This window comes from Tripterygium wilfordii, chromosome 1 (assembly GCF_013401445.1).
Source record: "Tripterygium wilfordii isolate XIE 37 chromosome 1, ASM1340144v1, whole genome shotgun sequence".
Classification (NCBI taxonomy): Eukaryota; Viridiplantae; Streptophyta; class Magnoliopsida; order Celastrales; family Celastraceae; genus Tripterygium; species Tripterygium wilfordii.
This window is the reverse complement of record NC_052232.1, coordinates 1,102,044-1,114,262: the sequence shown is the minus strand read 5'-3', so window position 1 is coordinate 1,114,262 and position 12,219 is coordinate 1,102,044. Positions and strand designations below refer to the sequence as shown.

The following is a 12,219-nucleotide window of genomic DNA, read 5'->3' as shown; positions in this document are numbered from 1 at the left end:
TTTCTCCTTCATGCAACTTTTTGCTTATTTATTGACAGTGGAAAGTTAGAGACAGAGCTCTCTCCATAGTTTCTTTACACCGCTGTATATTACATGACAGACACCATGCCCCTCTATCAGAAGAAACCAGGGAAGTCAAAAATGGAAGTCAAGGGATGGCCTCTTCCTTCCTCCCTCCTCTGCCACTGTTGAGTCCCACCCAAATAAAAGCTCTCTCTCTGCCTGCTAAATACCTTCTCCACTTGCTCTGCTGGTACATTGAAGGACATCTCCTTTGCCTCCTTCTCCAGTTGCTGAACTATGTTGTCTCTTCCTTCATAACAAAGCAATTTTAAGCCAGCCAGTGAGAAAAAAAATTCATTTTACTGTGCGTAGTTACCTGCAAGGAAGCTTCTTTGGTTGTTCCAGGCATGGATTCCAAACCCGACAGTTCTCAACTTCTCGTTTTCGGATGCAACAATTGTGAATGGATGACCTGCCGGAATGATAAACACATCACCTGGTGACAAGTGGGAACTTATTTTCTGGTAATATCCCTCTTGTTCAGTTCTCTGTTCTCTTCTTTGTCCTTGTGATTCCTGAGAAAGATGTGGACAACCCATTTCAATCCGCGCATGTCCTTCCACAACCACTACAACTGTTGTCGCTCGGGAATTGTAGTGCGGCGCCATTATTGATCCCTGCATATTGTAATCCCAAGCTTATGAGTTACTGCAATAAGAAGTTGCAGAACTTTTTGATGATTATATATGCAAAGATGTGCCTTACTTTGTCCATGTCTGAAAATGCAACATATAAATCCATGGTCTGCAGTTGCTTGAATTCTTCCGGTGATGCCTCGAAAAATTGGCCGTGCTCGTTGGAGTATCGAGGACGTTGATTTAGAAGATTGAATGGAGCATTAGAGTCATGGCTTGTCGCTCCCGGGGAAGAAACATGTCTGCTTAATCCCCTAAGTTGCTCCTTTGTAGCTTTCATGATCATGCCCTTCTTTTGTTGTCCAAAGAGCCTTGGTAGCTCATCTCTTGGAGTCTGTCATAATAAACAAGTACATAGCTCAAAAAGAAGATCATTTGAATCTTTAATGGAAGTCATATTTAGATTATGAAAATTAAACCTTACATTTAGTACTCTCTCAAGAATGTCATCACTGAAAACAGTGTAGTATGGCTCCGGATTGGTACCTCCACCAGCAAAGTATTCCTGCAACACAATTTGTTTTAATAGCCGAGCAACAACTCAACCCAACATGCCCTTCAGATAGCTAAGCACGGAAGTGGGACAAGCCTATGAAACCAAGATTTCACAAAGAAATATCCTTATTAGTTGGTTCGAACTATTGACCTCGGGCGCTATAAACCCAATTCCAAAGAGATAACCAGCTAAGATCAAGAAAAACTATTCAACAAGATATTAGTTTACCTTGAATTGGCCAGGAGCGTTAACAGACTGCATGAGCTTAACAATGTTGAGCTTTTCATTGTTGTCCTGGTTAACCAAGTAGACAGTAGTTCCCGCTGGAACGCAAACCACGCTTCCTCTTACTAAGTTGTACGACTCTTTCTTTTGCCGCACAAGGCTAATGGTTCCTTTACCTGTACAATTAAGCAACCAAGAAGACCATGTATTAAGTTACTACAACTCCGACAGAAATTTTAATATTTCATAGAATATTGACTGTGATAATTCCTTGCAAATGAAGGAGGTTACACATGCCCAGTAGTTTCGGGCCTTTCAGAGTTATTTTTAGCACGGGCTTTTGTCCGGTCTTTCCTCTCGCCAACATTGACGGTCCGAATTTAGAGTTGGCTCAACTGTGCAGTAAATATATTGGGCTGGAGAATTTTCGGTTACCAAAAAGAATTATGATAGTGATACTTGCCTCTTGTGACAAACAAGACAGAATTGGCATCACAATGGTGCGGGACGACAAAGGTGTTTGGATTTGCCTCTAACATGGCCAACCTGAAGTTGTCAATGCCAGCAAGAAGTTCAGACTTCTCAGAGAACCTCTCCAAAACCCTGACATGACCCTCTTGAGTCCTGAATCTTGATTGGAGACTCTCAGCATGGAAGTAATAAGGATTACCCCTCTGTTTCTCCTCTCCCCCTCTGCCTTCTTTGATTCCCCCTTCATATTTTCTTTGACATTTGTCTGCATATTCTAGTAATCCAGAGAATTCAGTTTCAGCTTTATAGCAACGTTCTAAACATCTCTCCGCTTCTGTTTTTGGGTAGGGGACTTCATAAGCAAGAGAGAGTAGTAACAGAGGAGAAAGTAAAACAGAGAAGATGAGGAGTAGCAGAGCATGCTCTGTTTTGATCATCATTTGCGTGGCTTCTTGATGGATGGATTAAGGGAGAGAGTTCCAATTATATATACATGCACACATTGAAGGATAAGCATGTTATGTTACATTAGGCATTTTGTGGATTGGAAGTCTTTGACATGCAAAGTGACAAGTGTCTAGCGAAACAGAGACAGGTTGGCCTCCCATGTTATGCATACATTAACTTAACGAGGCGCCACAGCACTTCACGTGAAAGCAGACATATTTTGCTGGGAATTAGAGATGATGATCCAAGGAGTAGTGAATATGTACAAGGTTTCACAGTGCCAGCCCTGTGGATGAGAGAAGAGTGCCGACAAAACTGTATTAACACGACAAGATATACTCTGTTCTACGCCTCTATTCATACTAATCCTAAGAGGAGCAGAGTATCTTTATTTGGATGTATCTTTTTTTTTGTCCATATCTAGGTTTTTAATCAGGGGAATCACACAAACTGTTAGTGGCAGACCCGAATCCCAGTGGCGGATCCGAGATCCGAACTCAGTGAGGGCACAATTAAGTAATAGGGGTATGGGACAATGCTCACGGAAAATTTTGTTGGGTTAATAAATATGACATGTAGATAATCAGTAATAATAATTTCAAATAATAAAATATTATATCTTTTTGGGAATGGTGTGTTTAGGTATGGGTTACACTCATGTGGTGGTGGCTTGCAGCGTCGTTGTCTCCGACGGCTGGATATATAAGACAAGTTTTTTCATTGGTGGTTGAAGGTCCAAGATCAAATTCCTGTGAAATCAATAGTTGATGTCGGCGAATGATGGTTGGGGTTGATCATGGTGCTTCGACACTTCTACTTGGTTGATCGGTGGTCGGATGACAGTAGTCCGCTATACCACGAATATGCGTCATATGTTATCTGTTTTATTATATATGTTTTCCTGTATGTGTTTTATTATATAATTTATATTTGTTTTATTGTATCTGTTTGAATACTGAAACATGATAATTTCATTTGGTAATGTCATCACAATGAATGTTGAAACACAAAAATATCGTTTAAACATATATAATATCAGCAGATTTAAAACTTATAATAGATAATCAAATCTAGAAACCATAACGATTTTCACTCATTTTATCATATCGAGTTTCAAATATAATGCGCCTTGGTTTTCCAGCGACTCAAGTGATCATCGACGGTCAATGATGATTGAACTTTGTCCGAACTGCCATGAAGCTTCATTTTCGTATGGTGGCGCAAGGAAGAAGAACGAAAGACATTTTAGTAAGTTTGTAACTTTCGTCTTTAATTTTAAAATGTTTTTTGACTTGTCCTTGTTGGAACACAACTCTCACATTTTGTCCTCATGGGTAAAAAATCTTGCTAATAATCTCAAATAAGTCAGAATCGACGAAACACAATTCACACTTATAATTAAAAAAGATAAAGAAGAACAAAATATCCCTAAAATGGCAAAAACACTCATTTGGAAGCCTAAACGGCATAATTTTGCCAAAAAGTAAAATGGCCCGGTTTGAATCAACGTCTTGAGTGAGCCCGCCAAGTTTCACGCAATTTCGAAATTTAGCTTTTGATTTCTACTAAACAAACACAACCTTTCGCTGATTATGTTCAAACTAAACAACAACAGAAGAATCAACAAAATGGTGGCTGGTGTCCTGTTAAGAAATGTTGGTACTAAGGTTATAGTGCTTTCAGACGGAGAGTAATCCGAAGGTTCAATAGGTTTTTACCTGCTAATTCCCGATACACATTGTTACTTTTGTTTGAACAAAGAAGGGATTGATTCAATGCAATTTGAGATAGCAATTCTCCATGAAAGTTTTGAGCAATTTTATAATGTGATACATTTTAACAGTCAAGGGTGTTGTGCGGAAACAACCTAAGATGTTCACGATCAACAAATAATTGATGCAAAAAATTAAAAAAAAAAATTCTAAAAACAAGATCAATCACAACACAAAAGACAATGATTTTATATGGTTCAGCCAATCTTGCCTACGTTCATAGGTGGTGATGGTAAATTTTTTATTAATAAACTATCTCACATGAATTCTCTCGTCCTTTTTTTAGCCACTAAGGTTTTCACAATAAGAATACTTATAGTGAGTTTAGGGTTTAAGGAAGACCAAAATATTTAGGCAATTTACAATAAAGGGTTCAATCAAAATTACCAATAATTTGTTCTCAATTTTGTTTTTTAACTATTTTCTTACATCCACATAAGGTATCAAGACAAAGAAAAGACCAACCTTTATTGGTTATAGTGTCTGATAGGAAAGTCTCTATCTAATCCCCTTTAGGGTATGAGTCTCTCAAAGGCAACTCCAGCCCACAACTGGGGACCAGTCACATTATGCAGAAAACCAGAAGCAAAGGGAGAAAATGAAAACTTTTATCCAGTCAATTTGAAACTGCAAAACCCACATCAGACAAGATTGTCATTTGTGGGAGCAAGCATGTTTGTAATCATTGCAAGATTAATATTTATAAATTTGTTTCTGGGGTCAAGCTCTTCTGTCACAGGTGTAACTCAACCCTACAAAGGAAAAAAAGAAAAAGTGGGGAGTTTTTGACATTGCTTTGTGAATGATTGTATTTGTTTTATGTTGCCTAGGAATCATTTCATATATTCTATACATGCGCATGCATCAACAAGTACAGAAGCAATGCCCCCAACTCATAATGGTTTCTTGAAAGCTATTGATCATTCACACTTCCCTCTCTTGTTCTCTACTTTCTGTAATATTCTGTAAAAACTATGGCTCCACTTCCACCACAAAACTGACCTCCTGGTGTGGTGACAAGGATAGTTTGTATTTTCCTATTAACCATGGCTCCAATCCCATAAATGTTAGAATTCTCCCACGTCTTGCCTTGTAACACCAAGGCTTTACCTAGGAAAAACATTTAATAATAATCCAGTGAAAACAACAAATGATGCCCTTCAATATGCCTGCCAAAGCTGTGAATCTGTCTGGTTTGCTTTTCTACTTTGTTATTCACCCCAGTCAAAAGAGAGTGACTATCAATAGCACCAACTTTTACAGTAAAACCATGAACAAACAAACTGAGAGAGTAAAAAAGAGTGAGAACAATAGTGCATTCTGATTTCCATCATGTTCTTCAATATTATATTTCCTTTCTTATATCACTTCAGTAATGAATTTCTGAACATAACTCTACTTCATTTTTGCAGTTAAAACCAAGAGCAAGAAACCTAAATCATTGTATTGACATCATTTTACCTTCTTTCTTTCATCAAAAATGTTAAGAACTAATCTATAATATAAAGAATCATGAAAGAATTAATCTTCTTCAACCCACTTGGCAGCTTCTGATTGGAACAGCTCATCCTACACAAACCCAAAAAAACTTCATCATCAATTCATAAATACATGTGAACCATATTTTTTAACTTATAATGTAGTACCCACAAATAAGCAAACAAATAGTACATTGGTACCTCATAATCATGTAAGAACTTCAATGCTTGAAACAAAACTTTGAAACTTTGTCTGCAGATTTAACTATTTTTGTGAAGTTAGTTGATGATCCAAATTACAAATTTACACCTGAAAAAGAAAAGATGAGATTAGGCAAGGAAACTACTTACGGCAGAATCAAGACAGGTATAAAAGAGAGCATGACAAACCTTTTTCTGGTTGTCTCCATGGCACTTCAAAAAAAAAATCTCTAAAGAGATGCCCTCCTGCCAAGGGGGACCGAGATTAACATACGAATAGAATAAGCAATGGATCTTCTCAAGACAAATGTTGAAAAAAGAAAACAAGTGTATATTCTGTTTTGGACCAGATGTTTTCTAATTTCTATAGATGACATGACAAAATGCATGCTCAGTTTCTTGCAAGGTATTATTACATGGGTATAGACCATTCAGTTTACAGGTTCAAAGCCACAGCGTGCACGTTGAATTTTGTGTCAGCTGGCTTTGAAAACCAGGGGTGGGTTAAGCATCCCCAAGTAATTTACCAGAGACGTGAATTTTGTTTGTATGCAAGAGATAGAAAGAAATAGAGATTACCTAAAGAATGGGGGAGAATTGTGACATGACATCTTTCAGAAAAAGTTCAGTTCAGTGTATCCGTGTGCATATGGCAGAAGCTCCTCCACATCAATTCTGGAACTAGAATAACTTGTGCTTTTCTTCAATCGGTTGTTATGGTTTGACTCAACTTCAGCCCAAAATATGCCATAAACTGGTCTATGATCAGAGAATCTTGATTCCCCACGGACATACGATAACTGTTGGAGCCCCTCCCCATGCCACAGTATCCGATCACACCTTTACGTGCAAAATTAAGTTAATCAGCATTGCAAGTGGTTACATTCTAAGTAGCATTAGCACCTAGCAGGAGGGTGTTCTTACCAAGCAGGTGTGCGACGTTTCCCCTTTGGATGCATATCATCTCCCGTGTATCTGTCTGAATTGGTAGAGTATTTGTAAGTTGGAGGAAAATATATCTTCCCCTCTTTCCATCCCACAAAAACACGACCGCGTCTTTGCTCTTTCTTTAGCTGCCAAGAGTATCATAAGCAGATCAGATTGAGAGTTTCACATTGATAAGATGTAGAACTCAAACAAACATTTAAAGGAAACAAATTAAACTGATATGACAGAAGATATGTAACCATACCTGGTCATTTTGTAACAAAGCCCTCCAGTTTTGCATTTCGACAAGTGCCTTTGCAGATCGGTATGTGAGAGCAATACGATAGTTCAAATCCCCAAGCCAAATAACTCGACTGGATCAAAATATACAAATCAGCATCTTGATCAACTTCTATTCAAAAGTGCACAATTTACTATGTGATCAAAAGTCTATAGTCTTACTCATGCTCGAGGATTGTTTCCGGGGACTTCTCATCACCAACCCCACGAACCTTTGGAAACCTTGTCTTTTTAAGAATCTCCACGACATCAGAGTTTCTTCTTAGCTCATCACCCTCCTTCTGTCCTGAAGTTAAATGACTACAAACAAAGCAAAAGCTTGTTTGATGCAAAAGCATGCTGACAGAAATAGATCCCTGCAAAACCCAGAAGACATTGCTTTCTCATTTTAGTGGATATAAATAGCTGTTATCATTTCGGAAAATTTAAGGACAAGCATGGGGAGACTATTCATAAACATTATGATAATTCGAAGAATACCTTATTTCCAAGGTAACCCATCAATCCTCTGCCCACACAAGATACTTTCATGTTTTTAACATGATCTCTCAGATCATTCCTCACCCATATGGTGAGAAATATTCCAACCATTTGCTTACTTGCAGCCAAGCAGTACCTTGAATGCCCTGGCATCCTATATCCATCTTCAGTGGATTCGGATCCACCATAGTACATCGGCGAGTGTAATACAGTACTTGGTGAATCTACAGGTACATTATCATCATCAGAGAAACCCCACCGGGAGTAATCACTGGGCCTAGAGTAATCACTAGGCCTGGAATAATCACTAGACCTGGAATAATCACTAGGCCTCTGTCCCCATCTATAACTTTGGTCAGAATCGCTTGGCCTGTGACCAAATATAACTCGATCACAGACACTATATCGGCGATCAAGTCGTGGTTGGGGAATTGAATGGTCTATTTCTGTTCTCCAGCTGCTGGGTGTTTGGAATGATCTGCGATGGAAGAAAGATGGGTTCCTCCTCCTTGTAGATCCCTCAAAATCAGCATCTATTTCTGCAATTGGCTCGGGAATAGGAGATGGCGTATAGCGTCCACTGCTTCCACTAGTTCCAGGAAGACTGTTTAATGTCTTTCGAATGAGAGCCAGCCACTTTTTAGCAGGGCCATTATCTTCTGCACCCAGAATATTGCCAGCATTTAAAGGAACTATCTCCTGAAAACTGAAAGAGATTGCAAATGGAAGTGCCTCTGTTAGTAACAATTCGAATACGGAAATCAGTAAAATATTTTTCCATGATACAGTTATACTAAATCCTACCCAAGAACATAAATGTCTGCGGGAGGTGAAGCATGAAGCCAGCCTTCAATACTCAAGTTACTTGTTGGAGATCTTCCAGCCACATTCCACGTAGCTGCAAAAATACTGCTCCAAATTGAAGAAAGAGGAGTTCATACCAATGCATGACAGAAAAATAAAATATCCTGAAAAGAACACTGGCAAGTACAAAATAATGGCATAGTATGTATACCTGTAATTCTGCACCTCTATGATCCTCGGGCAGTCAAGATTCATTCTGCCTCTTCTGCCTGACTCTCCATTTCTGCTAAATTTGTCTGCATCGGTGCAGATGAGACAAAAATTTAGGCAAAATTATTGAGTCATGGTACCAGTTTTAGAAGATGACTGCTTCAAGACATGCAAATATGATGATATTGTACCAGTTTTGCTCTTTTTGATTCTGCTTGGTTCCCTCTCTGAGAAGCTAGTCCTATATTCTACCTCACCTCCTGAAGAAATAAAGAAGGGAAAAAAACACAGTTAATTCACCAGTCCTAGAACTTCAGCAGGAAGAAGTCAAATACACCGATGGGATATCTCCACCCATAGCAAGGAACTGAAGAGCAGTGGAATGGCTAACTTGGTGTTAGAAATGGGAATATGCGGTAAGGCATTGTTCTATTGCTAGGCAATTGAGATGGTAAGGAAAATTTGAGTATTTTGAATCATAGATTTGCACAATAAGTTGTAAAGCATATTTCTCTTTCTTTCACAGCAAACAATCAGAGCTGAGAAAGTGGAGAATTGTACAGAAAATTGCATATAAATCATGAAGAACAACCTCTATCCTATACTGAGCTTAAAGACATGTACCGCAGGATCCCTGATTTCACACCAAAAAAAAATTCGCTTACCTCCATAGACAGCATCAGCCTGAAATTCCTCATTTTTACTCTTGATATTGAACAACTTCCGGACCATTTTCTTGGACCATGAGAGCTTCACCAAGCAAAGAAAACAACGAATCAATTGACCGGCCATTGCAAGCAAGTTTGCAACCTCCAATATAACATACAAAAAATTGATGACATTTTCTGATTCCCAGAGCACAAGATGAAAAGAAGAAGAAGAAAAAACCTTGCTTTTCTTGGAGTTTCCATCTCCCATTGTTTCGGCTCTACTTCATACAAGCTCTTGTCGTATTCTCTGCGATCCCTAAACTTCTAGGCCCTGCCCAGAATCACCAAAAACACTTTCAGGTTGAAGAATCTCATAAGCGATTCTGCGTCCCCAAGTTTGAGCTTTCACTGTTACAGGCTCTGTAGGTCTACTAATCAAGAAATAGACTTCCTTAATTTGCTAAAAACAGAACCAGAAAGACCAAACAACAAATGGGTTTCTCAGAGTGTCCTCTTCTAATGCTTTTATGTTAAATGAAACAAAACAAGCAAGAGCCCAGAAAATATGAGCGCAAGAGGAGGAGGAGTCGAGAGAGAGAGAGACAATCGCTTTAATTCGTGAAAGTTAGATGAGAGATTCTTGAAGTATTACAAGACAATGTGGCTGTTAGAAAGAGATAAAGAAAGTATTTAGAGAGAGAGAGACAGCGTTTAAGACCGAAGGTTATAGGCTCCACTTTCTCTCTCCCTGTCTCCCGCACACAGCTAAGCGCCTAAGCCTCCTCGTTCTTAGTAAACAGCAAAGTATCGAATTTGAACAGAATAAAGTGCAGGGAGAGACATGAAATCAGTGTTAATGGCCTTTTCTCTTACTGGGTATTTGGTTTTTTTACTCCAAATCTCTAGCATGCCCCCCCAACATGAAATGGTAACTCTGTTACCAGAACAGTAAGCGACCCCTGTAACCCGTTATGTGATCAAAACCTGTCCCACGGTCAGCAAAGTGTAGGGGGTGTGAGATCTGTAGCTGCCGTACCCTTCTCTCTTGCGGTTTTGGTCTTCCAATCCGTCCAAAGTGAAAAAGCACTTAAAGAAGGAAAAGATAAAGGGGAATGTATGCGGAGGACTGTCTCTGTTCTCTAGTCTTCTCTCTCTGTGTTTTTTTTTTTCATATTTATTTTCTTTGAATGGCTAAATTGACAAATGAATGCTTCTTCTTAGGGCTGTGCAAATGAAATTGAAAACCGGATCAAAACTGGTAACCGAACCGGTCTGTCCGGTTTAGATCGGTTAGTAGACTGAGTTTGGTCAAACAGTTTCAAAAACCGAAACCAACCAAGTTAAGTCGGTCCGGATATGGTTTGGAGTTTTTGTAACCACCGGTTAACCGGACCGAACCGGTATATATAATATATAACATTTAATACTACAATGTCTTTAAATATGGACCATTGATATATAATATATAATATATAATTACTAATGTTATGTACCATTAGATTAAGTGATTAACTATGAAATATTAATATAATATATATCATTCCTTGAGATTTTTTTTGAAACATTTTTATCAATCCTTTAAGATTTACTTACAAAATAGATATTTTACGAAAAACCATAACCGGACCGAAACCGAACCGGTTAGTCGGTTAACCGCAGTAACGGGTTTTGATGGTTTTGGTTTCAGAAAATACAAATCCGTAATTTCTGGATTGGTGACGGTTTAGCCTCCACGGTCCGGTTAACCGGACCGTGCACAGCCCTACTTCTTCTATCTGGGTGTTTTAATGGGTGTTTGTCAGATTGTTAATTTAATAGGGTTGTTGTGGTTGTGGGGCTGCTACTCTGCTAGTGTATCTCCTCAAAAACTTCAATTTTAAATGGGTTTTTTTTTTTTTTTTTTTAAATCTGTAGTTTGTTTGTATTCTGCTTTATGGAGCATTGTGTATGTTTGCTTCTTTAGACAATTAGACCAATGGAAGAATGTAGGGAATGTTGATTATCAATTTCGATGTCTTTCTTGGCTGATCAATCTTTGGTTGTCTTGGAAAACAAGGGCACTTGTCCCAATTTTCAGGGTTTTAATGTTCTCGTAGATTTCCTTTATGTTCGGTGATGGGTGTTCCTCAATACCCTGAAGTATTTTTGTCATATGGGGGGTTAGGCCTGTTAGACCGTATCGAGGAGTACAGGCCGAGATGGTACCTCGGTTGGCCAAAGATACTCCCCAACCCGTACACCTCTTTCTTGGTCTATGAGGTGACACGTGTCAACATTTCATTGGAAGGATATTTTTAGTGTTAACAGTGAAATTGATAGTCTAAGTCAATGGTTTAATTGTTTGGAGATTTAGAAAGCAAAATATGGATCAATTAGGCGTGCCGTTGGTCGTCCATGCGCTCTCTTTTTTGGGCAGCTTCTCCTCCTCTTGGCCCTTTAATAGAAAATCATAGCCAAAATAAAAAAATTAGTCAAAGATTTAGGGTTTAGGCTCCTACATTCCCCAAGTTAGGGATCTCATTTGACTAGTCATAATTTAATACAAATGGAACAAACTCATGATTGTTGGGCCTTAACCATTGATTAGCAACCATTTTCCTAGTATTTGTTTTGAAGGGCAATAGTTATTGAGTAGACGGCGCAACATTCCCTAGTTGGGTGGGGGATATAGATTATGCATAAACTATCACACACCAATATAATGTCCTTTGTAAATCCTTTACTCCACCATCATCAAGTGTGTGCTATATTTATCAATGGCCATTTCTCCCATTACTAGATGATTAGGGTTTGCTTTATATTATCTTGTTTCCCATGTCATGATTCATAAAACTCCATTACATGGCATTTGGTTTTTCTTCTGCCATTGTTAGACTATGTTGTTTCATATAAGATACTAATCTAGCTATTATGTGAGTTATCAGAAATCTAAGCCCACTCAAATCAACAATGTTGTCCGATTTAGGTTTATCGGTTCACTATGTAAACATCGGGTCCGTACTACTTTGTTCTTATGGGTCTTGTTGAATGAGTGATTCTTACACTTTTCTTATAAACTAT

The 12,219-nt window shown here is 38.5% G+C and overlaps 2 protein-coding genes across 2 annotated transcripts; both read right to left on the bottom strand.

The window, feature by feature from the left end:
- Positions 1-2,483, bottom strand: LOC120002263 (vicilin Car i 2.0101-like). The gene is made up of 6 exons (XM_038850952.1): positions 1,883-2,483; positions 1,423-1,595; positions 1,123-1,203; positions 769-1,032; positions 380-680; positions 1-313 (listed from the first exon to the last, which is right to left on the bottom strand). The coding sequence occupies exons 1-6, from the start codon at positions 2,328-2,330 to the stop codon at positions 117-119; spliced, it is 1,464 nt and encodes a 487-aa protein (XP_038706880.1). The 5' UTR covers positions 2,331-2,483; the 3' UTR covers positions 1-116.
- A 2,930-nt stretch (positions 2,484-5,413) lies between these two features.
- On the bottom strand, positions 5,414-10,262 carry LOC119990275 (type IV inositol polyphosphate 5-phosphatase 7-like). The gene is made up of 13 exons (XM_038836167.1): positions 9,398-10,262; positions 9,175-9,259; positions 8,701-8,769; positions 8,511-8,595; positions 8,300-8,404; positions 7,496-8,201; positions 7,178-7,371; positions 6,981-7,089; positions 6,713-6,861; positions 6,368-6,628; positions 5,978-6,034; positions 5,789-5,897; positions 5,414-5,678 (listed from the first exon to the last, which is right to left on the bottom strand). The coding sequence occupies exons 1-10, from the start codon at positions 9,425-9,427 to the stop codon at positions 6,403-6,405; spliced, it is 1,758 nt and encodes a 585-aa protein (XP_038692095.1). The 5' UTR covers positions 9,428-10,262; the 3' UTR covers positions 5,414-5,678; positions 5,789-5,897; positions 5,978-6,034; positions 6,368-6,402.
- Positions 10,263-12,219: the final 1,957 nt, after the last annotated feature.

Coding starts and splice junctions, on each gene's coding strand:
- LOC120002263 (XM_038850952.1), bottom strand. CDS start 2,330: ATGATGATCAAAACAGAGCATGCTCTGCTACTCCTCATCTTCTCTGTT. Junction 1,596..1,882: donor TGTCTTGTTTGTCACAAGAG/GCAAGTATCACT, acceptor TTAATTGTACAG/GTAAAGGAACCATTAGCCTT. Junction 1,033..1,122: donor TTCTTGAGAGAGTACTAAAT/GTAAGGTTTAAT, acceptor TTATTATGACAG/ACTCCAAGAGATGAGCTACC.
- LOC119990275 (XM_038836167.1), bottom strand. CDS start 9,427: ATGGGAGATGGAAACTCCAAGAAAAGCAAG. Junction 8,770..9,174: donor GGCTGATGCTGTCTATGGAG/GTAAGCGAATTT, acceptor TTATTTCTTCAG/GAGGTGAGGTAGAATATAGG. Junction 7,090..7,177: donor GAAACAATCCTCGAGCATGA/GTAAGACTATAG, acceptor ATTTTGATCCAG/TCGAGTTATTTGGCTTGGGG.